Below are 25,417 nucleotides of genomic sequence, written 5' to 3' on the forward strand. Positions count from 1 at the left end.
CAGTTTTTTATCAGTTATGATGGAAGTATAAATACTATCTTTTTCTATAATTAGAAGTGAATTCTAATTCAGAATTAAAAATAATTCTGACAATGTGTTGCCTCGCATCTCTGCATGGGCTTCCAGTCTTCCTCACCTGGACAGAATTTGGGAACTTTCCTCTCTTTCTTACACAGACATTAGCCTTGTTTTTCTCCTTTGTTTCTTTCTATACTTATGTTTGATTTTTATTTTTTTATGCTCTGTTTCTTTACTTCTTCTCTTACATCATCTTCTCTTATTTTTTCCTTTTTACCCACTCATTTTTCTCATCTTTCTGCTTTTTTTTTATTGTTTGTTCACTTTTGATGTGTGTCTTATGTAGTGCAAGATCACCTAATGTTTCTGAGTTTTAATGTTCACGGAATGCTCTACTACAAGGTTGCCTTAGGAATTAAGGGAAGACCTAATTTTAGAACCTGTGATGCTTTTTGGGGTTAGTGGTCATTTGTTCATCTACCATATGCACTTAGAGAAATTAGAAAAAACTTCCCAAGAAAACTGCAGGGTCTCAACCGGGCAAATAGAATAGCGAGAATAAACACCAGAAAATGAAATTGGTTTGTATGTCCCTTTTACTGTGGCTCAACAAAGTGATCACTGTTAATTGTTTCATTGCGAAGGAGACAGTATTTTTTATATGTGTATACGTATGTGTATATACATACACCATGTATAAACCTTGAAGAGATTGGTTTTACTTTGCACTTGAAAAATTGGTTTAGGATGACTATGATTTCTATTTGTATTTATTTCACTGACAGGTATGGAGAGGGCCATGATGTTCACTGTGGACATTGCTGGCATCTTAACTAAACATTATAGCACCAGATAGCTTCAGATGTTTCTTATTCTCAAACTGCAACTGCACACAGTTGTGATACTAGCCAGTCTATGCAGCCTGCTTACATGTTATTAGTGCTTATTCACGTGAGGAATTTCATCCCTTTCCAATATTTCCCATCACTGACATTAAGACTTGCATAATTGTACCTCATAGTTGCTTCTGAGTACCACCTATGAGACTTTGTGAAAAGCTGTTCAGAGACGTGATTGTATTGGAGCACAGAAAACAGATATCTAATAGGTCTTTAACTGAACGAATTGTGCTTATTTTTTACACAGGGAATAAATCACAAGATAGTGGGATTGCAGAGATGGAGGAACTTCCAGTCCCACACAACATCAAAATAAGTAACATCACATGTGATTCCTTCAAGATTTCTTGGGACATGGATTCTAAATCCAAGGACCGCATTACTCATTACTTCATCGATCTCAACAAGAAAGAAAACAAGAATTCCAACAAATTTAAACACAAGGTAATTTTCATTTTAAAATCAAAGTGGAAATACTTGATTTTTAATAGATGAATCTCAGTATTTTATTAACCTTTCAAAGCCAGACCATGGGAAACAGGTATTGGACATCCAGCAAAGGTGGGTTTTGATTAATCTGATTGACTTTTTTTTTTTACTCGGAATACCTTCTCCGTCTCTAGCCTATGTGCATGTACACATGAATACATTTGTTTCATGGAGAACTGAACATTAGTTTTTCTATTTCATTTGAAAACAGTTTTGGAACCTGTACAATGTATTGCAAGACAGACGTTTTTATTCCTGACTAGTTCTTAATCATTATTTAAACAATTTATGTTCTGTGCCTGTCCTTGTTCAGTGACACTCATGAAAGCAACACATGTCATTTCAACAGAAGAGTCACAAATTCTAATGCACTTCTAGGAAGGCTTCCAGCACGTTTAGTTTGCAGCATTCAGCGCTGTGACCTGAATATTCATCTGGCCTCTTTCCTCAAGCCACTGATGCAGGGACATACTGAATGCATTGCAGAATCTGTACTTATCAAATCCAGCAAAATCTGCTTTGACCTCAGAATAGTTGAAATACTGAGATGTCTAGAGAAACATGGAATGAGATAGAAGATTAAACAACACAATCATCTGCAAATTTAAAAACAATGTTGGCAATTTCTCTAAAAGATAAGGTTCCAGACAAATATTAGAGCTCTGATTCTATCAACACCTAAATTACTATTGGTTTATAAGTCAGTGGGATAACCAGGAAATATTTCCACCAATTTCTCTGAGTCTTTTTATTGTGAGAGTATTTTTCCTGTGACTTTTGTTAATAACAGGTGTATAATTTTCACGTTTCCTTATTTGACTTTTTTTTTTAACGTGGTTGGAAGTAACATATGCATAAGTGTAATGAAAAATCACTTACTACTGCTTGAAATTGAGAACTTTACATGTTTGGCCAAGATGTTGCAGTTGCTAGGAACCAGCGTGCGAAGCACTACTGAATTTAATGTTATAATAGGCATTTATTATGACCCATTTTTAATTGTAATAGCAAATAAAGTAGGGTATGTTGTTTTTTTTCTTACTGTTATCACTTTTGGAATTGACAGCCTTTGAATTTGAATTCCCATTTTATACTGCAGGGATAAATATAACTTCTAATATAAATGCTTACTGGGATGGATTCTTTTTAATTTCTTTCATTTCATTAATCTATGTGTTTTTTCATTCGTGTGCGAACTGGTGTAAAGTTGTAAAATTTGTTTTTGTAAAAGGTAGAGCCACCCTAGCAGATCAAACACTATATATAGACTTCAAAATCTGTATCACAGTGATGAGACTAGTGTTAAAGGAAGAGAAGAAGAATGGATGTTGGTAGTGTAATAAAGATAAGCCATTAGATTGATTTTGTTTTTCTCCGCAATTCCCTAGCTTTTTACCGTGATGAAGCGTTTAGTCAAAGGAGAGAGGTAATTGGATCTGTAAGAACAGGAGACTAAAGTCTATCAATTAAAATGATGAATAAGTTGGATGTCTTGTCAGAATTAGCTTAAAATTTCTTGGTACTAACTGTGTTAGTGACTTGGTAAAGCTTCCCCCCGCCCCAGCCGGAATGATGGAAATCCAGACAGCAGACAGGGTGGGGAAGACAACTGCACAGACTGAACACCCTAACAACTATCTGTGCCAGAGCACATCTGTATTTGCTTTCATGCATCTTTAGTACTAAGTAATTTTTAACACACTTTCTAGAATGAGCTTTTGTTGAGAAATTAAAAATTGCTCAAATTCAAAATTTGCCCTAACCCTAGTATGGTTAGAGACAAGCATCTTTCCTCCCTGTAACGTTAGTTATACGAGTTTCACAGCTGAAGCTCAGCAGCAGACCTGCTGGGTAGGGAGCTGATAATCTGGCAGCTGCAGCACCAGGGACTGAATCCTCCCAGAATCCAGAGGGAACTGAATCAGTCCCCACCCATCCATTGCCTTCATAACAAAGCTGTTGTATAAAGGTGAAGGATATCACTGCCCCTTCTCCTAGCAGAGCTTTTTAGAAAGAAAAGAGAGAGCCCTACCACTTAGTTATAAAAAAAAGCATTGGGACTTAACTCTCAGGAGTCATCCAGAAGTCAGGCTGTGGAAGGAGACGGGCATCTTCAGGGGGAAAAAATCATCCTTACTTAGCTTACGGGTAGGGTAAAACACTCTCTCTGCAGGTGCCTGTCTCTCTCACAGGTGACAAGACCAGTTGACCAGCTTAAACTATTTTCTAACTTGCAGAGAGTTAGTGTTAAGTCTCAGTTTGCTCACATGGCTGTGAGCAAGCGACTTGGGATATAGACTTAACCTGTTTCATAGATGCTGTACCTCAGGAAAGGGGGCTCTTTGTTTCCTTGTGTACCCAGGAGAGCATACGTGAATGATTCATCCTTTCAATACTTTTTCTGTTAGCAAATATATAAAGTATATTCAGCATATTTAGCATGCATATAGTTTTATTATTTATGACTATTGTCATCATATCTGTGAAGGAGGAGGTTTGTATTGGTAGTAGTATGTAAAGACTAGAATTCTAATAAGACTTTGTCTTTTTCTCAATGCAATTTGTATACCTCCCCTCTTTTTTAAGATACGGAAGTATGATTATTCCCATGTAACAGGAAATGAGGCTCAGATATTTAGCAAAACTAGGACTAGAACCTGGGTGTGCTGAGTTTCCACAATGTGTCCTACGAGCAGACCTGGCAAAGGGAAAGGATAAGATGAAATGGGAGAAAGATGAAAATTGAAAGCTGCTGCTTTGGCAACGAGAAGGGACTGCAAAGCAGGCATCTTTTCCCCAAAAGGAGAGAGGTAGTGTGACTCGTATACCTTGCTGCTTAGTTATTCCGTGCTTCCAGGTTGTTCTTGGAAATTATTGCCGTCTAGGTACCTTTAGAGTTGTCTGGTCGGTGCTGGTGGTGGAGCAGCCATCTGCCACTCCAGAACCCCGGCTGTCCTTGAGCTGGTATATAACCTCCTTTGCACTTCTTTGGGGGCTCAGCCAGGAATAAGAGCTGAGCAGAAAAGAGACGAAAGGAGGAAATGGAGAATCCCCAGAGAAATTTCAATGTGAACATCTGAACATTTTTTCCTGAGGTCAGTATAGCAACCTTAAAAAGAAAAAGAAAAAAAAAAAAAAAGAAAAGTTTGCTTAGAAAAAGAACAACAGGTTAGAGTTATGAAAAGCATCATATCTGCCCCTCTTCCCCAGCTGTGCAAGAGATAAAACCCTCTATTTAATGTGGTTGTAGGTAGTCTGCCCCTTTTTTTGGTACAGTTAGAAGAGTTTCCTGATACACAGCTGGAAAGTAAGGCTTTGATGCACGGGAGCAATGAGGCTTTTAATGTTACATGAAAAGTGACAAAATTAATGGGGGCAAAAACCACCACTGGGTTGTGGGCACAGAGACCTGACCCAGGTGGAGGCAGTTTTTACCATAGCCAAAGAAAAGATGACAGGAAGACTAATGATTGTAACTGTAGCAGCAGCTGACCGCATTAGCAGTAGCAAATTCAGTCCAGTGGGATGCCTTTGCAATTGGTAGCTTTAAATGTCATTTGGGGTTTCTTTTATTTTTCCTTGTAATCTTTCTCTATCTTTTATATATTATTTATTTCAGAGTGCACAACTGACTCCTTTACAGGGAAAGTTTTCTCCCAGCTGTTACTTGATTTACATGAGAATTAGCAAAAAAGAAATCATGACAACAAAATCTTACCCTTGATTATCAATCACATTTCAGTTCTTGTAATATCACAAGCTGCTAATTTTACAGTTTCTTAATACAGAAACTGAAGAATATTTTTTGCTGACAGAAAAACAATAAAAGAAAGATATTTTTTCCATAATAGAAGACAAGTGGAAAAAAAAAAATCTTTCAGGTCTTGCTTACAGATCATGAACAGAAAATGTCTCTTTTCTATTTGTTTTTTCCTTAAGGGACTACTGTGCTAGTATTTATAGGTGGATGACTATGGACTATTATTTATAGGTGGACAGCTATGGATGTTACCTAAAATGCCCACTTTTCACATGGCAGCCATCTTACTATTCTGTGATTACTGATAAATATTCAAGAGTAAATACCTCTCTCACTCTATCACAGCTCCTCGGGTACACCGTGCAGAGAATAATTCAACTCCATTGTGAGTCCTTTCACCCACAGTTCTAGCATAAACTGTCCAGTTCTTCAATTTTTTCTTCCCCTTGGTGGTCTGTGCTGCAGTCTTTGGTACTGTAGAAATTAGGAATTTCAACAACAACAAGCAGCTATTCTTCTTTGTTGCACTATGGTGCGATACACTGGAAGAGCCAAACAGAGTGTCTGAAATGGTGGCGGGGTGGGAAGCAAGAGGTGCAATGACAGGCACAAACTATCTAGCTGTATGTTTGGCTTGTGCTGGCCCTTCCTGTACATAAGAGTCTTTTGATACATGTAAAACACATGTTTAATTTTCTCTGTTGAAGTTTGGTTTGGAAGATATTGACAGCAATATAGTGGGCTGATTGACGGCAGGAGGAATTCTGTTTGGTTACACTGACTGAAAGAAAACAATGGCAATGAGAGCACAAGAAGCTCTTAAATTAAGATATCCTTGTGCTCAGTAGCATGTCTTTCTCTGTTTGCATACTTAAGCGCAAATGGCCCTAGTCTGAATTACATATTTGGGCTATATATATATAATAGTATCAGTCTATAGTCAGTTGGAACCAATAATAAACTCATACATGCAAGTTATCACCATAGCTCTTAGAGCAGACCTTAGACCATCGTCCTTGGCCACCCTGTTAACTTTGCTACACCAACAGACTGTGAGAAGTAACTAAGGTTTACACAGAAGAGCCAGGCGTTGGGTTACATTGCAAAAGCAAAGGAGGAAGGGGTGGTGGATTGGTTTGGTTGCACTGCTGACTTGTGTGTTGTTTTGTCTTTTTGTTTCCATCAGGATGTACCCACTAAATTGGTGGCCAAAGCTGTTCCTTTGCCTATGACAGTCCGCGGGCACTGGTTTTTGAGCCCAAGAACAGAATACACAGTAGCAGTGCAGACAGCATCAAAGCAAGTTGATGGCGATTATGTTGTTTCTGAGTGGAGTGAAATCATTGAGTTTTGCACAGCAGGTAATATTGCTGAAGAAGCATGCACCACAGGACGTATGCAATTAACGCTAGCTTCGCTCTCTGAGTGGGTTAGCCATCTACCAGTGCCAGCTAGGCTGGTAGCGTTATAATAGCCACACCTGGAAACTGAAATTCTAATGTTAGGCTTTGTATGTGCTCAGGTTTTGCGTGTTAATGAGAGGCAGCTGGAGTGCCCCTTTGTTCCACCATAGCTTAGCTGCCCCAAAGTGCTGTGCCTGGCACCACTGCTTGTCCCAGGCTAGGAAAGGAGACTGGTCAACCAAAGTGGAGCAGGGCCACCTGTGTGCCTGTTGCTTGCTACTAGCACCTGTGGCGAAAAGACAGAGTGGCATCTCCCTAACAGACAGCTTGCTTAAGACATGCTGCTGCTCTCCCTTCTCTGCATGCTGCAAAGCCTGAGCACCACCAACACCCTGTCTCAAGCATCAATTTAGCCTGTCATTGATTTGTAAGTCTCTTCCTTTGGATATTCATCACCTAGTGCCAATGTGCTTGCCTGTGTGAAAGCTGAGGGCTGAAGCAAGCTCTCCATGGATCCCGTGTTGGTTGAGATGCTGTTTAGGGTGGGTCCTAAGCAAGCTTTTTTTACTTATGTGAATTATTATTGGCTGACAACTGGGTACGTTCTAGCAAACAGTTTATGAAATGACATAAGCCAGAGAGGGCAGTTCTCATCTCCTCTGCAGTCCCAAATAGAAGGAAACCAGCTCTAACACAGGAAATCCTGAGCTGAAAGTTGCTGTAGGCTTGCAGAGTATTCCTGGGGAAAGGAGTGGGGAGAATCAAACACGCATGTTCCTGCCGTTTGTCTGTTGCCACTGTTGGAAACTGGTGCTGGGCTATGTAGTTTCTGTATAGCTGCTGCATGATGTGAGATGTGTTACCGAGGCTCTGTTCCCAATTTTAAGTCTGCGCGTCTGTGTAGCTTTTGGAGAGTATTGTGGTTTTTCCTGCCCCCCATACTAGCAGATTGTCTTTCTTTCCAGATTATTCAAAAGTTCACCTAACACAGCTATTGGAAAAAGCTGAAGTGATTGCAGGCCGTATGCTTAAACTGTCTGTTTTTTACCGGAATCAGCACAAAGAATACTTTGATTATATCAGGTAAGAAAGTAAACATATGCAAAATTGTTTGGCAAATTAAGGGAATAATGAAAATAAGTAAATGGAGGCAGCTGTGCTAAAGCTAGAGCAGAATGTCTGTATGCTTTATTGCCAGTCCAGAAGAAGGGAAAAAATAAAATATAACTCATTTCTTCCACCTTGCTTAACTCAGCACTTCCATTAGGCAATACAAATTTGTGCTTTGAAGCAGAAACTGAAGTACTCAGAGAGTCTCCAGCCTGATTAAAGTGTCTGTTATAATAACTGAGTGTTTAGTAGCCAAATAATTCTATTGTACTAAGAAATTCAGAGTGAGACTGCACAACTCTGTGCATAGGCATTTGCCTGCATATAAGAGTTCCATCTCAAATATTTGCTCTCCATGTACAACCACCCCATTTCTATGCCCAAATGTAGTAATTTGGGCTCTGCAATCTGAATGTTAATTTATAGACTGTGGGGAGGGAGAGGGGATGATGTTTAGACGATGTTACAACACTGTGCTTCAGTTGGAATGAATAAATGGAATAGCTGGAGGTAGGTCCCTTATTCCTGTTGGAGACCCAGTGTGCCTTCACACACACAACCGGAAGAGTCATTACAATAGAAAAGAAGACTTTTCAGTAGAAGGAGTCAAAGCTCATATACTGACTGAGCAGGAGCAGCCACCGTGCAGAGGTAACCTTCCACCCTCAGAAGAACATGGATGAGAGGTAAGCAGTGTGTCGACATCTGTTTCAGCACTGTGTCAGAAGGGTGGCAGCACTGACTATGCTTCTTTAATATGCATTGAGAGATGGGGCTGCTGCTGTGCCACATGATTCCAGTTTTATGTGGGTGTCACACTAGTTCCTGTCTAGAACTGAAAGTTTTTTAAAATTGGGGAAGAAAAAAATACTCGAGGGAACCAACTCCGAAGAGCAGACTCCACTGCCCTTGGAAACATTCCCACTTTGTAGTCACGAGTATCTGCTCGATTCCAGGAGTGTCTTGTATATTCCAGAGCCATGGGGTTTGCTCTTTCCCTTCTGTGTTTTGGAAGAATTATTTTATTGCACATGGTGACAAAGCTGCAAAACTCAATGGAGGTAGAGAATGAATTGCAGTCGTTGAGGTTCTTTGAAGACCTCATAAATCTCTGCTGCCATTCTGGACTAGATACCACAGAAGGGAGATGCCTCTGGTGGTTCTGATTCTCATAGCTTTGTTTTCAGCTTTGTAATCATAGGACACCTGCCTTTGTGTTCATAGAGCTTTGAAAATTGCCGCTGAGGTGCATTTATAGCTGTGGTTTTGGCCTTGTTCTGCCAAATGTGACTCTAATTGATTGCACTGTATCTTTTCCCCTCCCTCCTGTTATGTCCGTTCTTGGTTTGATAAAAGTAGAGACTAGTTTGTTTTCCCTCTGTTAGTGAGTTAGAGGCAAAAAGCTGTGTTTTACCAGGTCAGTATGAAGCTAGAATACCTGTAACTGTCTGATGGTCAGCTTTTCTGATCAGAAATGTACTAATATGGTCACAAGGGCTAGTCCTTCCACAGTGCACCCTTCTGAATGTTATGTTAAAAACCCTAACCGCGGACTTCCTTTTAGAAAAAATTCCTTGACATACCATGCCTGCCACTGGCTTCTGTGGTGTCATAACTAGTAAGCAAGCTTGGAAAAGCTTACAGAGTAGCTCTAGTAGCATTGGCAAACAAGCAACTGTCACAGCGCTAAAGCAGCAAGCTTTAGCAACCCCTAAATGTAGGGTTTGAAGTGTGAGCTTGTAAATGGTGTTCATGTCACTCTGCTGCTTACGTCAGCTAGGAGCGCCATAAAGCAGCTCAGATCCCCGGGAAGAGTGACCTATAATTAGCCTAATTGGCCACTGGATGTCAGTATCTTGCCACAGAAATGGAACTGCAAGAAGCCTGGCCTTTCGGGTTGCAGAGACGGTGGTTATTCAAGCTGATTTTTTTCTCCCTAGTAATCGCTTCAGTCATGAAATACCAATTGTATTCCCCCACCCCAATCAATGTCTTGTGAAATAGGGCTTGAGATGATAACTATGTAGTATTTGAATGGCCCAGAAAACTTTTGAAATTTATCTTAGCATCAAATTAAGATATGCTGCTGAGGAGATGATTAGAAATAAGGAAAAAATCGCAGTTGGAGAAATTACTGAGTTGATTTAGAGCTGTTTGGTTATGTATACACTGAATTTGTTTGCTTTGACTGCTACCTCCTGCTTTAACCAAGTAAAACCTTCTCCCACACAGCACCATTTTACCTGGAGCTGTTGCAAGTTAAAAACAGAGAGAGAACAGTCTGTCTTGGCTAGCTTCCCCTCTCCTCAAAAAAAAAAAAAAAAAAAAAAAAAAGTAAAGCGAGAGGGGATGTAAGACTCTCCAGCCCCACAGCCTCGTGCGTTTTTAATCTGTCAGTGTGTATAAAGGCATTTTCTAAGGGTGCCTAGTAAATCTGGTGTTTTGCAGGACTTATAAAAGGGAATGTTTCCCTTTCTGGTATCACATGGTTGCAGGTGCAGAGAGAGCCAAAGCTGTCACTACTGCACTTCCAGAGAGGTGTGGAGCACAAGTTCTGGGGAACGTCCTGCTATACATAAAATCTCAGGTGCTGAGGAGGATGAGATGGGGTGTTTTGGACTGTTCTCCTAAGTTTAGCAGCCTAATGCTGCTGAGTGCAATCTGGGATTTAGGTTTAAAAATTCACTTGTTACATTGAACATTTCTTTTCACTGGAACCAAATTGAGCTCAGCTTGCAAAAAAAACCCCAAGAGTTAGCCTTGTACGTTTTTTCCCCTTAGGCCTAGTGACTGCAGAAGCTGGATACCAACCAAAGTGGAAACTAACCAAATTGCCTAATACTCTGTGCCCAGTTCTGCTCTGATTGAAGTCAGCAGTAGCCAAATTAGACGTGAAATTATCATTTGGGGGGAAAACAACTATGGCAGACAGTACATTCCTTCCTATAAGCTCTCTGAAAAACATCATTCAGAAGTAACTTTCACTGGCAGTTTTCTACCTGAAATATATACTGCCTATGCTAAAAATACGCATTAACAAACAGTATATTCAGCATATTGAGACTGACTTGCGATTTCCAACATGTGATTAAACTAAAATGTGTTTATTGTTAGAATTGTAGTGGAAGGCCAAACAAATCAGCTAATTAAAGATATTGGTGGTTTGGGGGCTTTTTTGTTTGTCCTATTCTTTGCTTGCATATAATACCCACGCAGCTCACAGCTGACAGAGAAGCCAGACTGGAAAAGCAGATTTTTCCCCTTGAGCAGGAGTTGTTATTCTAACTCTTTCTGAGTCGGGCGTCACTTGATTTTCTTGGTCCTAAGATCATGACACTAACCACAGTTTTCAGTATAACGGTTTTCCTTTGTGTCCCTTCCGTACGGTTACCAAACAGCATGATGTCCTAACTTTCCACTTTTTCTTTAACATGTGTTACAAAATAAACAATACCAGTCATTCATTTGTAGAGAGCATCATGGGAATGCTATGCAGCCCTCTGTTAAGGATAACAGTGGCAGCCACGGCTCTCCGATCAGTGGGAAGCTGGAAGGCATCTTCTTTAGCTGCAACACTGAGTTTAACACCGGGAAGCCACCACAAGATTCACCCTATGGAAGATACAGGTTTGAGATTGCAGCTGAAAAACTCTTCAACCCAAATACTAACTTGTACTTTGGAGACTTCTACTGCATGTACACAGCCTACCACTACGTCATTCTCGTTATCGCCCCCGTTGGATCACCAGGAGACGAATTCTGTAAGCAGCGCCTCCCTCAACTAAATATAAAAGATAATAAATTTCTGACCTGCGATGAAGAAGACGGTGTCATGGTTTACCATCATGCCCAGGATGTTATTTTGGAAGTAATTTACACTGATCCTGTGGATCTCTCCCTCGGCACAGTTGCGGAAATTACTGGTCACCAACTAATGAGCTTGTCTACTGCAAATGCAAAGAAAGATCCCAGCTGCAAGACCTGCAACATCAGTGTTGGACGTTAAAACTTCCCTCGTTACTTAGGAGCCTTCAAACCTCTGTTGCCCATTTCCATAGTCAGACATTTTTGTCAGAAGCATGCACATGCCGCTGTCACCAAAAGCAAACACGAGTCTTCAAAATCTCCGATAGCGTTTTTAGTATTTCTTCTCTCCCCCTTTCCCTTCTGTTCCCCCGATGCTTTAAATGATTAGAAGTCCTGGATTTCTTTCTGGCAACCATTTATACCTAGATGCTGCAAAAATTGTTTTCTGTTTCTTGCCAAACGTAACAAAATCCTATATAAACTGCTTTAGCAAAATAAAAATAACAGCTTGTAAATGGTGTTTAAATATGCATTCATTTTAACTACTGAACAAATACTGGGATAACTCCAAACAGCATGAAAGGTTGTAATTGCAGCATGATTTAAATTTCAGAGCCTAGAAATGTCAGCACTTCCAACGTGTTGTTTGACAGTGTTATTTATGTTATTTATATTAGCTAACTGAAAACAGAAACTGTGTCTCGACATAATAAATATAATAGAAAAATATTTTATTTGTACTGTTGTATAAAATATTATACAATCATATAGAATATATAGGTTACATTTTAATATCAATTGTATACATATGTCATGAAATCATTTTCCCTTATCAAAGATGTAGTTTGTAAACTTCAAATAGCTCTGTATCTGTTCCTGTTGCTCTAGATGACTTTAATTAAAACAGATTTACGAAGGAGACCATTTCTGATTCATAAAAGTTAAGTTATAAATTATTAAGTCAGTACACTGAAACAACAAACCTCTGAGAAATAAAAAATTCCTTTTTTAGTGTTCATACTTTTTCCTCCAAACTACTTGAAAATGTGTACGTCTTCAAAATCATGCCGAGCTATTACATACAATACAAATACAAACATGGTTGGTACATAATAGGCTTTATAAAATGAAAATCTTCTTACCAAGATAGAAAACAGGTTGCTTATACTATGTGGTCAGTACAAAATGACAGTTAAAGCAAAACACTAAACATGAGTCAACTTATTCAAGTCCCCCCCACACCTTTTTTTTTTTTAAATTCTTCTTTCCTTTATGTCTGGGCTAGGTACTTCCCAGAATCCCTGCTTTTCGTTTCTAGTACAAAACCCACTGATAAGCCTTCTGTTAATAGCCCACTTTTCACACAAATGATCTATCACAAATAGGGAAAAAAATCTCCTTAATATTTCAAAGTGTGTTGCTCTGAAAGTTAAGAAAGATGCATAAATCCAATGGAAAAATATTTTTTTTATAATCTTATATTTAGTAAACAAGAAGTCTAGCGTTCCTCATCAGATGACTGTGACACTCAATTATATACCATGTACTTTATCTATCCAAAATATCTTAGCATAATGCAATAATCTAGTCTTGTTTTAATATATATGTGGCAATTTTATAACACAAGAAATACTTCGACATTTTACAAAGTGCATGCGTCTAAACGAGCTTTGGTAGTTAGAAAAGCAAACGTTATAGCGTCAGGCAAAATAAAGTGCAAAGTTTAATACAGAAATAAAAATCAGCATGTAGTTGATCTATTTACTGAATTTTAAGTACCGTGAGCCAGGTCCTGTGAACCATAGTGAAAAGCACAGCAGTCAGTACATTTGTTTTATCTCTTCCCAGTAAACTCTATCTAGTTCATGTTGCCAAACACGTTCTCTTATTTCTAAAAAAACCAATAGTTCCATTTGGCAGTCATGTTCTGTCCTTTTTTTTTTTTTTTTTTGCATAGGCAGCATCACTTTGCTCTACTCGTAGAATTTTAGACCAAATCCTGGCACTGGTTCTTTGTATGCACCTTTCTTTGAAGCTACTGGAATTGAATGGCAACTCTGTCTTGAAAGATAGAGTACGTTCATGAGTTTTTCCTTCATTTGTTTTAAGCTTATGTTTCTTTTAATCTACTGAATCGGCACACTGAGAACCGACATTAATAGTTAATTATAGTGCATGTTAATTCTGGAAAGAAATGTGTGGTACATTATCATGTACTAAAAACCTAGAGAGCATTTCCTCACACTTTTCAAAGCTAAGAGGAGGTCAAACTGAGGATCTGAAATACTTCAGTGTCCTTTTAATTTCTGACATTCTCACAGTGCACTTCAGGGCTTTTTCAAAAGGAAAAAATACATACTACAGTCCACTCACCCGTGCTTAATATTCTTGCGTATTGCTGTCCTCTCTCATCCCAGCTAGTATAATTGGTAAAGTGCATCAAAAATCTCAGTGTGTCAAATAATTGTGCAGCAGACCAAGACCTGTAAAATTACTTCCTCTTTTTCATTACTCATTTGTTTGCTTGGTTTTTTGCTAGAGAACAATATCATGGCATCGCATTCACTTCAAAGCGTTTTGGAAATATCATGCTTACTGATGAGAACCTCCAAGAGCCTGATTTTGGCTTTTGTGTGCTTGTATTCGGAGTATTCCTCGGCCATTGGCACCCGATCTTCTTTTTGAGGACTCCTATGAAAAGCAAATAAAAGTGCCATCACTTTTATGAGTAAGAGGAGAAACAGCCTCTAAAATTAATTCTGCAACAACTAATGAGGATTGGGTTGGATTGTTTTTCTTTCCTAACTGTAGGTGACTAAAGATAATTTGACAGGACCAAAAAGCTCTAATAGATAGAAATGAAATAATAGTATTTAAAATACTGAATTTTCATATACCAGGTAATTTTCTTTCTTGTCAGCTATGCAAGCATAACTACTTTGTGCTCAAATAGGCAGAGAAGTTATTACATAGTGCTTTGAAAACTGTTACCAGAATACTACATGCCCATATCCTCTGCGGTTTTCAGCAAACAAGTTTGCTAAGTGAAGGGAGGAGGATAAACGAAGAGTGAAAAGTAGGCAGTATTTATGGGTGAAAGAAACAGTGGCTTCTGTTTTTACATCTGGCCTTTTAAAAATGGCCCAACTGCCAAGTGTAATCCCTGCAGATTTACATCCTCAGAAAGACTCTTTAGCAGCCTCCCTTCAGCTCAGGAAAGGTCCTGTGCTGAGGCAGGGTTTATACCCATTGGAGGCACGGCCTGGAAGATCCCCAGATCCAGACCGTCCTCAGGCATGCCCGCATCCCGGAGGAGCTAAGCAGGGAGATGGACATCTCCACAGAGACCAGACACCTCCATAGTATCTTCCAGTCCCTACCTGCAGCTTCTTTGGCCTGCTAACCTAAGAGTACCCACCCTAGCAGAAACAAACACATTTGCATAGGAGCCCAAAGGGGAGAAGGAGAGGGCTTTTGTTGAGCTGGTTATTTACCTTCCTGTCTGTTTATAGAATTGTTCCTCAAACTCTCTGAGAGCTTTGCGAAGCCTTTTCTTATCTGCTCTTGTTTCTCTGAGATGTTCAAGCAGAACGGGCCTGTAAAACAGAGACAAGAACATGAAACCCCCCCATGTGCTTGGAAGTATTGTAAAAGCTGTGGCTTTGGGTAATAAGCAGCCTGCTGCTATGGGCCACGGCAGGCACTGATTTCAGTGCCCCGAGACATTCCACCACATCCCTCCAACTACGGATATAACTGGCTGTACCATCACACGTGATAAACAGTTGCGCTCCTTCCCTTTTACTAGTATTCTCACCCTTCTTATAAAGTGAAGGCAGAGACTTTATGGACAATATGGGAGGAAAAGCTTTCAGGATTGAGTCTCGCTAGCGGTATTAAGTCTGTGTGGAATTAATGGAGTTGACAGGGCTCAGCATGTCACAGGAAATGCTTTGCATTTCTGTAACTGAATTAATACAGTCAACATCCAAGCCCTACTCTTAAAAGCAGCTGTTAACAAACATTACTGTGATGCAGTGGAAATGCTAGTGGTACCCAGAATCAACATTTTTGGAGGCCATGTTTTAGCTGGTATTTGAAGAATAAGGTTTTTTAAGCAGAGAAAGATTTCCGTTATGACATAAGCAGCTGGTTGGTTAGGTTTTTTTACATAATAACAAAACACAGAGAAATATCTTCACAGCATTTCTGAGCAAACTATTCCATACACAGCTGAGTTACATAGAAACCCAAGACATTTTTAATTTACTCTCAATTTTGGTAGAGCCTAGTCAACTTCATTTATGCATCTAAGAGCTTCCAATCAAAACACAAGGAAAAGATACCATCCCATAAGCTATGAGAACACATCTGTTCCTGAAATCATATTCTTCAACAAGTTTCAGGGTTGAGTGAGAACAGCCCATGTGCATCTTGAGATTTGTTGTCTCATGCAACCGGAAATTCTTAACTACGAATCAGGAGGAGGGCTTTATTTTGGCTTTATAATGGAGAGCAGGGGGATGATGTTAAGTTTTCCGGGCATCCAGACACTAGTAACTATTCTTACGCAAGGAAGAAATGGATTTTACATGTATTCAGTGGCCTCCCATGTGACCACATATTGTGTGCTCCTTCACTCAGCTCACCTGTTGCTGTTTATATGCCTCATGTCTCTGGCATTTTTACATCACTCACACGGTCAGTCCCAGTACACACACGCACAGGAGCAGACTATCCTGCTTGGCTGAACTGTGCTTTGTTTTATGACTGCTTTGTAAGAACATAAGTAGTTAGATATCTAAAAATGTTGCAGCAATTATTGATAGGTCCGCATACCTTTACTATGCCATTATGTCGTAGCTACCACTCCGTATATGTAGTTGTTTCTCCTATCTGCTTACATTCCTTCACCTTTCTCTTCATGGACTTGGCACAAAGTTGTTTGAATAAATAACTCAAACCACAGGTATGCTGCCCAAACAACAACTATCCTCTGCCTCTTTTCTCCCATAAGAAAACACTTCTTCGGTATAGAATATTCCCATGCAATAAGTATGGATCGTGTTTCATTTGCAAAATCTACGTGAAATATTTTAAAACAGTCAGAATAAAAAAGACAGAACTTACATTGTTGCCTCATGTAAATTGGACATAGACAAGGCTGTTTGCCTGAAACCTTTCTTTTCATCCAGAGGTGAAACATACGCAGGCTCACTCTCCTCCTGAGAGTAACACAGGTACTCATCAACAGGGAGGCAAGATATTGGACTGGACGATAACTCATGGCTGCTTTGAGAATGGTCTTCATCTGAGTCTTCCTCCTCCTGCTTGTAAAGTGTAAAGCATTATTAAATTAGTTGTTTACATTACAATACTAATAATTAATAGGACAACAACATAAACAATTGGGATCTAACCTCCTGGATGTATTCACTGAAATACATTACCCATATTGAAAGTTTTACCCAGGTCTACCTGAGACTGTTCATGAGAGGTCTCGCAGGGCCCAGTGAGTTACTGTCTATTGTCCACCATGACAGGGACAATTCTGAGTATCTTCAGCCAGCAATTTATTTCTGTCTACTCAAAAGCCTTTATAAGTAGCAAAGATTTAAAGAACATTCTGTATTTATGGAAGCAGTGCAGTCTTGCTGGAATGTGTACTCCTCATATACCATCTACTGTTTGTATTATGTCCAGAAATTCTGACTGTAACAAGAGTTGGAGATAGAGATTCCACAGTTTTATAGCTACAACTGTTAACTACCAAAATAGAGTGATGTTGCTGTCTTCCTCACGTTCCTTCATCCTCAGAAGAAAAGTTGAGCTTTTGAAACTAAGGCTTAAACATAAAAACTCCACGGAGCAAAGCTCCTAAGAAGTAACACAAGGGAACTTCAGCTAAATTTTTAAATAAAATATCTGCGTGCATGTGTACAAAGATTTTTCAAAGAAATCTAAAGCTCCACTGTCATCTAACAAGACAGTGATTCATAATTTTTAAAATCAACCCAGCCCCAATTACTATTAGATGATTAGTATTTTTGATAGACATGCTAATTAACTTCCAAATAGCCAGATTCCACTACCTCTACTCACAGTGAGACCAGTATTGTTACATTACATTGATACATTATTAAGTATTACAAATTATATTTTTGTGCTACATGATTGATAAAAGCATTGTCAACAAAATATAGAAGATGGATACATATAGTGACAGTATAGCGCTTCATGGAAAGAGATAGGTTTCATTCTGTGTTGCATGTTAGCCATGTTAGACAACCAATGCCAGCCTTTGATCACTTACTTACCCAGTCATTTGAAGTGATTGCCTCAGAAACTGCTGCCGTACATTACCACCTCTGGCATGCTTAGAAGTTGAATTTTACAGAGCATTTGCTCTCTTTGAAATATCAACACCCTGTATTAACCAATGAGCAGGTTCTTGAAATATCAGTAGTTCTATTGCTGCCAAACTGACATACAGGTTCAAATCAAACGCAGCATTTAGTACGTTTTCTTGACAATGGATATGAATTCTTTCCAACTTACAATTGTTGTGATCAAAGATGGAGTTGCAAGAAGTTTCTTGATAATTCTGTATCTGTCGTAAAGAGGTTTCATGAGACTCTTTTCTTGCTTAGTTACCTAAAGAGAAATCATAACAAAATATACTCCTCCAAAATTAAAAATAAATAAATAAATACATTTCTCATTTGCTCCTGTAAAGCTAGAAAGGTATTAGAAGAGTACAACCTGATGTGTATTTTGCTTCCATAGATATTCCATGGGAACTGTATTTTAATCCATACAATTTCTAAAAAGGAAAATGGCAATCTATTTTCTAATGGAAAATACCCAATGCGGATTCCTCACTTCCTTGAGCCACACTGCCCAGGCAGAGGGTAAACTATTGTCTGTCTCTTTCTGAAGATGCTAATAGAGTTGTAAGAGTTAAGATATGCTTCTACTGTGCATTGCATTGATAGCTCGCTTACTTAACTGTAATAATGGCAGCAGGCTAGCTACAGTAATGTGACAGTTTGCCTGGGCCAATATACTCAGCAGCCGAGTGGGATGGAGAGCACTGAGAATACAGCTTCACAGTCTCAGTGAGTGAGCTGGCTCCGTGCAGAATTGCTCTGTGCATCCCTCCCTGGAACTGCCTTCCACAATCGGGATTAACCGTCTGTTCATTTAGTTTGCCTCTGCTCTTTTATGAGCACTAGGAGCATTAATTTGGAGGAGAACATTATTTTAGATCAGGTATTAAGAGCCTGATCCAGCCACAAATATTTGTAAATACAAAAATAAAACCGTATGGAAACTAGCTGTGCAGTAGACCAACTTACTGTATTAAGGAAAAAAAGACCAAATCCCACAAGGGGAAAAAACCCCAAACCAGAAAAACAACACGGTCCCCAGTGATTAAATGTCAAAAATAGAGTCATTTGCAAACTAGTCCACCATCAGACTCTGCTCCTCCACTTACATGCCTATCAGCACCCACTGGGTACAATTTCACTGTCTTTTGGCACTGCAACTGCGCTACTGCATTGAAGCTCAGCTACACACGCTCGGATGAGTGAACATGTGGCAGGTTTGAAGAGACACAGGCTGACTAACAGTATGGACAATAGTCCAGAGTTGCTCAGAAACAGACAAAACACCTGGTCTTCAGGAGTAAGGGTGGCAGTAGACAAACGCAGGTTGATGACACCGGATATGTCCGGCTGAGTAGTTAGGGACTATTTCTAGAGGCATGCTTCGCTGCAGAATGTCAGGGCTTGCCTATCCCAGCTAGCCCACTTCTGTGCCTCAGTCTTCATGTGCCATTTGATTGCAACACATAAGAGCTCCGGGAATGCCAAACAAGCCAGAATAGATCGTTTTCTGTTTTAAACCGTCAGAGCCCTCTCTGCCTGACTTCGCTCAGGTAAGTCTGAATAAGATGGTGCTCATCCATACATACATCAGCAGGGCAAACGTTGTCACCAGTGCTCTCCACTGTGTTTCAAGGCTGCTGTATTCATAATACTCTGAATATGCAGCAACTTGATAATTTTTTTCTAATGGGTTCACTCTTCGTACTCCCAAAGGAGGTTTCTGCAATAACTGTGACATTGTCTAGGACTGAATTTTGCTATTTGCTTAAAAAGAAGAAAAAAAAAAACCCAAACCCAAAAAAATACAACAAACCACCAAAGCTTTTGCATAACAGGCTAAAGTTATGATTATTTTCTTGGAATCCCAGTATACTCCATTCAAATTAACCTTTTGATAATGATAGGGTGTGATATGTGTTAAATGACAAGGCATGTCATGGGTTGCTAGTTCAAACATCTAAAGTAAGGAATCTTGAGGCTTCAGCAGTCAACATTCAAGTACTGTGAAAATGCATTTTCTGCACTGGGACACCTCTGCTAGCAGAGAGGCACCTGTTTTGTTGGGTAGTGTCACCGGCGTGCCTCTGCCTGGGCAGTCACCGATTTGCCTTCTCCAGGTCATCACCTCCCAGCTTTTACAAACTGCGTGAGCTTCCCCAGCAGATCTCTCCTTCCTGGGCCCCTCCAGCTCTGAACTGGGCACAGGGCCTGTGCTTGCCACTGAGCTCGGGCCTTGCTGGCCTCACTCTCCAGCTGTTCAGGATGCGTGCAGACTCTTCACCCCTTTCCCTCAGGAAAATACATTGATACAGATACAAAGATTAAAATTTGCATCTCTAAGATATACGATTATTTAAGTATGCAACTGTAACTGTGTGGAGCGCCTCCAGATTGCTTGTTTATTTTCAACAACAAAAAAAGATGTAAAAATCTTGCCTAACTTCATTTCCCTGCTTTAAATTCTTGACTGTCCCTGAGCTTTCTGTGGCCTGAACTCAGAGCTGTTTGGCAGACCTAGGATTCCCTCACGGCTGCTTAGTATCACTGATCACCTCTTTCCTTATGCAGTTAGCATCCTCTTTCTTAGCTGGTTATAGAGCTGCTTCAACCTTGAGAAGAAATGCCTTCACTGAACCCCATGCTACAAAGCATGCCCTATTATTTTCTTTCCTATCTTTGAATCTTCAAGTCTCTTTTACCTCTATATAGCACTAATAACTCTTTTGTTCTCCTCCTTAGGAAATATAATTTCTTCATACCCTTCCTATATAGTCTCTCCATCCCTCAGTTCTCATTCCAAGCCCATGACATGGACAAAATTTATTTTATGGACAAAAGATGATGGACAAAAATTATTTTATCCAAGAAGCAGAGAGATCAGATTCATATCATAATAATTTTAAGAGCTGGCATATTTTTGGACACGTGCTGGTGCCGCTCCCCTTTTCCTCTACCACAATTACTAGCCAGAAACAGAGACAGTCATAAGAATACAGACATAGACATCAAACAGGAATTCCTCAGCTGTGTATAGACAAATTTTCAAATCATCATCTCGCCAATGGTGGCAATTTTTTGTTTTGTACCTACGTTCAGCAATGATATCCCTTGGAAGTATTTTAATTAAGAGTTTTAAGCGCTGCTGTGAAATAAAGGAAAACACAGATGACAAGTCATGTCATTTTTGTATTTCATGTCTCAGATGGTGCCCTATAAACCTTCCTCAGCTGCTAAGCATTCTGACCTTTCATACATCATAGCACAGCTGCAGTATGCATGAGCCAAGTCTGCTGTGGATATATAATCCTCCACCTTTATCATCAAAACCTGCAACTGCCAATCATGAAGAGAGATGCAGGGCCACTAGAAACTTGCCTTTTTATTTTATTTTTAAAAATACAAACCAAATTCATCATTATCAGGTAATAACATTTATACCTGAAGATTAGTTTGAAATAACTAAAATAATGTTAATCATGTAAAATTCATCTAAATATATTTAATGTATGAGTCCGAAAATACTTGTTAGAGAAGTTAGATAATTTTTAATTTACCTATCTTTCCATGGTATACTTACGGGTCGTCCATGAATACTCTCAAAATATAGTAGACATTTCTGAAGATTGATTTTTTCCAAAGCCATTTGCTTTTTTGTCATATCCTATTTAAAAAAGTTATTTATAAGATTATGAGTCAGGATTTCATGGCAAGGGTACAGGTAGGTATCTGTTTAATAATCTATTCTCCCCAGATAAACATTAATAACGAATTCCGTTCCTGTCCACACTGAGGTCAATGGGAACTTGGCATTGACTTAGCAAGAACAGAGTCCAAATTTACATGACTGAAGTTTTAAGTGAATCAAAGTACATGTCACCCTCTCAAGGCCTAATGCAAAGCTGATGAGAGCTAGGAGATACTTCTACTGATTAGAGTAGGTGTTAGGTTAGGCCTTTACCGGTGGAAAATACACTCTATTATTTACTTTGTCTGGCCAAACTGGAGTCTTTGTGGCCTGAACTTGTGCTCTTTCTTCTGGAGAAAGATGCAGGAATCAAAATGTATTGAAAGGCTAGAATCTTATTTTTCTTATATATTTTTAATATATATTTATATATATTTTCTTATATATTTTTCATTATATAAAGATCTAATACTTGATTGCCTTGATTTCTTTCACAATTACTATTCTACGAAAGCGATTTAACAAGCTTAATGCCAGGAAGTGGTATTAGGCTATTGACAGGACACTGCATCCTTATCTGGAAAGTTTCCAAGGGTACAAACTATGGTCTTGGTCAATAAGGCAAGAATCTTCGTGTGTTGCTCGATCAGAGCCTGCATCTGAAAAATTTTTCTGGGAATACCGGTTGACAGAAAGTCTAAACAAGCAGAGGTTTTTGCTTGAATATCACAGCCAAATTGCATGGGCATGGCGTATTTCTCATGGGTCGGGTTTTGGAAAGGCAGGCTCACAAAAGATGACTGCAGCATCTGAGTAGAAGGTGTTGGCATTGAGGTCCCACAGCTATCAGTGCCGTACTTTCCTAGAACATTTTCCAATGTTTAGGTAACATTTATGAATAGTTGTTGTAACTGAAAAACTAAATAAATATTTTTTTCATCCATTCTAGGGAGAAATCAATTCATGAGATCTGGACGTTATTAACTTCTATTTGCTAGATCAGTTCATAAATCATAGATAGCATTCCCCATTATATGTTAAATATGCTTTAGTTGTGATAAATGAGAACAACAACCGTTCTAAACAAAATACTCAGAAACTTGCAAAAATGCAGAGAGGACATTCCTCAACTTTTTCATTATTCATCAAGAAAAATAGATTTGCCTTGACTGGTAAGGGATGAAGAACAGAAAGCTTCGGCTGTGCAAACACAACACATTTACGGAGTGGAATGATGATAGATTCACAATGAAATCCCTAAATATCCAATCATTGTGATACCATGGTTAACACCCCATAGATGCTGAGCATACTAGAAAAAGGTGCTATCTCTAAAATGAAATGGAAGAATAATCTGATCAGCCAGCAGGAAATTGCGGCCAGACAGTATGCAGCTGTAGAACCGCTATGGGGAAGCTGTAGAAAGTGCAGCCCTTTACTAACAATGGGAATGGAAGTGGGCTTTCTTCCTCAGTCACGGTTCTTGCTCTGCTGGGCTGAACACCTAACGCTAGCAGTTTATTTCTGTTCAAAAATCACAATATGAATCACTGGTACCAGAAAGATGAATGTTGATTTTTCAACAATGCGATTTGTCAGTGTTGGTGATACACCAATATATGTACAGGTGTCTGCTGCAGGAAGCAAACTATTTAACTGGTATTTCTCTCCTCCTCTCCCTTTCCCCCTCTTACCAAGAAGATCTGCTCCTGACACTTGCATATTTTCATCTGGGTCGGAACAGCGAGGAGCACGTGAAGCTAATGTAATTTTCCACAGTCTCTGCCAGATCACGACAGATCTGTATGAATTAGGGCCAAGTGTTTGGAGTTTTGGAGAAGAGCTCATCTACCACAATGAAGTAATGTGAAGAATGATGGAGTTTGGGGAGGGGGAGCGGGGTGCCTTTCTGCAGAAAGTCGTTGACTAGGTTTTTTTAGTGACAACTTCTCCGGAGAAGTATTTTTAATAATTAGCCTCTACTTTTTGAAAATACATCAAGCCCTGAAGAAGTAATGCTCTTCTAATATCAGAGGATTGCCTTGCTATTAACTTCAGCAGGAGCAAACCCTTTTCTGTTTGCTGCCCAAGTGCAAAAACAGTGCAGAACCACTAATCACATTTTGCCTTAAAGGTCTGCATGAATTAATCACTCCAAAATTATCTGTCATTCACGTTAAGAGAAGAGCTGCTAACTAGAATGTAGTAGTATTATAAAGTAGCTAATTGGTTTACTTACTGCTAGTTCTGCAATTAATACAAGGTTAATTCTTTCAAAAACTATTAAACCTGGAGCAGCTGAATGGTTAGGAGGAAACAGGGAGTGATCATTAATATTGATTTTACACATGAGAAAATCTCAAGAGGGTTTAGCATTTGGGCATATTTCATTAGCAATCTCAAGATGGCTAAGTTCGAAATGGCTGATAATTTCAAAATCAGGGAAGGCAGGTGGAATCACAAACTACAGAATTGTCTGAGACATCTTAGGACTGTAGGCTGCATACAGCAGCATGAAATTCAATGCTAATTAAATAAAAACACTGCTTCATAGCCAAGGAAAAGATGAACTGAAGCGGGTCAGTAATGAGAGGACAGATACATAAACAGTCTGAGAAAAGCTTTGGGGGACAGACTGCAAATCTTCAAACTAAATATAAGGCAAAAATTTTTTGTTGCATATGAAGAAAGAAAAAGGAGACTACATGTAAAGCTAAGGTAGTAGTTTGGTTTTCATAACTTGGGACAAAGGCACATAAAGTCTTGTGTACAGTTGTCTCCCTCACTAGTAAGTTCCCTGAATGCTTCTGCCTTTTAAGCTCACTGTTGGTTTTCCAGACAGAAAATACAAACTCTGAGGACAGACAATATGATAGCGAGGACTGGGCCTGGCTGAGGCCTTTCAGTCTGAGGCAGCACTTTGTTTCCATGCAGGCCGTGAGTCCGGGTTCCCAGGGCCTAGTAAGTCTGCCACCTGGGGATGTGTGTGGCTCATTACAAAGCAGCATTTAACACGAAAACAGTAAGAAAATTTTAAAGGAAGGCAACAAGTGACATGACACGTCTGTAGAATGATGCCAGTTTACTTCAGCTGAGGGTCAGGCCAAGTCTGACTGTAGCCCCACCGTGAAAGGCCGCGTTTGCCGGTGAACCACAGCTGAGCACCGCAGGGCTGCTGCCCCTCCTCCCTGTGACTGAGGCAGCAATTACATCCCCAGCCATTAAACATTGGGATTGGTTTAAAAGTCAGGAGCTGGGATTTGGGGTTGGGTTTTGGGGATTTGGTGGTTTTTTTGATACAAATATGATACAAATTATGTCTATTTGCCTTTTGGCCCCTGAATTCCTACATTCATGGTCTTAATCTTTTTCTTCTGAAACCATGTACCTAAAAATGAGGTGCACTGTTGAATAAATCACCAGCTCCCAGCACAAGGAGCTAGTGACACAAATAATAACAGGTGGCCATCCTTTTTTGGGTTACTGAATCATTCACAGGCCAATCCCAGTTTTCTCTAAGTCTTCTCATTCCATAACTTTACTCACAGGCTTTTTTGTGGGAGGGGTGTTTTGTTCTGAAAACCACATTCTGCTATTTCATATTCAGATCTTGTGGTTTGTCCTCTTTAGACATGCTGGGTGGCTCAGGATTTTACTCTGCACCTCTCTTAAGGACACTCATTCTCTCATTTGTATTTCAGCAGGGCCTCAGAGGCTTTCCACAGTTGAACTTCAGGGGAGAACTCGGCAGGCTTTTGTGGAAACACTATCCTTGCCCAAAATAACTAAATCTTGAAAAAAGAAACATTTAGCTGCTATTAGTTTACTATTGATCTAGCTCAGATTCTGGTACA

The 25,417-nt window shown here is 39.5% G+C and overlaps 2 protein-coding genes across 6 annotated transcripts in view; one reads left to right on the forward strand and one right to left on the reverse strand.

Moving 5' to 3' along the window:
* The window catches only part of PHYHIPL (phytanoyl-CoA 2-hydroxylase interacting protein like), a 78,978-nt gene extending 66,474 nt beyond the window's left edge, over positions 1–12,504 (forward strand). For all 5 annotated transcript variants that reach the window (XM_076339301.1, XM_076339302.1, XM_076339298.1 and 2 more), the window contains exons 2-5: positions 1,165–1,361; positions 6,353–6,527; positions 7,535–7,652; positions 11,151–12,504. In XM_076339301.1, the coding sequence (XP_076195416.1) occupies positions 1,197–1,361; positions 6,353–6,527; positions 7,535–7,652; positions 11,151–11,685 (993 nt within the window). In that variant the 5' untranslated portion in view covers positions 1,165–1,196 and the 3' untranslated portion in view covers positions 11,686–12,504. The remainder of the gene's footprint in view (positions 1–1,164; positions 1,362–6,352; positions 6,528–7,534; positions 7,653–11,150) is intronic.
* A 78-nt stretch (positions 12,505–12,582) lies between these two features.
* The window catches only part of FAM13C (family with sequence similarity 13 member C), a 56,498-nt gene continuing 43,663 nt past the window's right edge, over positions 12,583–25,417 (reverse strand). Inside the window, exons 11-15 of the mRNA XM_076339297.1 lie at positions 21,456–21,539; positions 18,045–18,140; positions 16,617–16,813; positions 14,981–15,082; positions 12,583–14,177 (exon numbers count right to left, since the gene is read on the reverse strand). Of these exons, the coding sequence (XP_076195412.1) occupies positions 14,054–14,177; positions 14,981–15,082; positions 16,617–16,813; positions 18,045–18,140; positions 21,456–21,539 (603 nt within the window). The 3' untranslated portion in view covers positions 12,583–14,053. The remainder of the gene's footprint in view (positions 14,178–14,980; positions 15,083–16,616; positions 16,814–18,044; positions 18,141–21,455; positions 21,540–25,417) is intronic.

This window comes from Aptenodytes patagonicus, chromosome 5 (assembly GCF_965638725.1).
Source record: "Aptenodytes patagonicus chromosome 5, bAptPat1.pri.cur, whole genome shotgun sequence".
Taxonomy (NCBI): domain Eukaryota; kingdom Metazoa; phylum Chordata; class Aves; order Sphenisciformes; family Spheniscidae; genus Aptenodytes; species Aptenodytes patagonicus.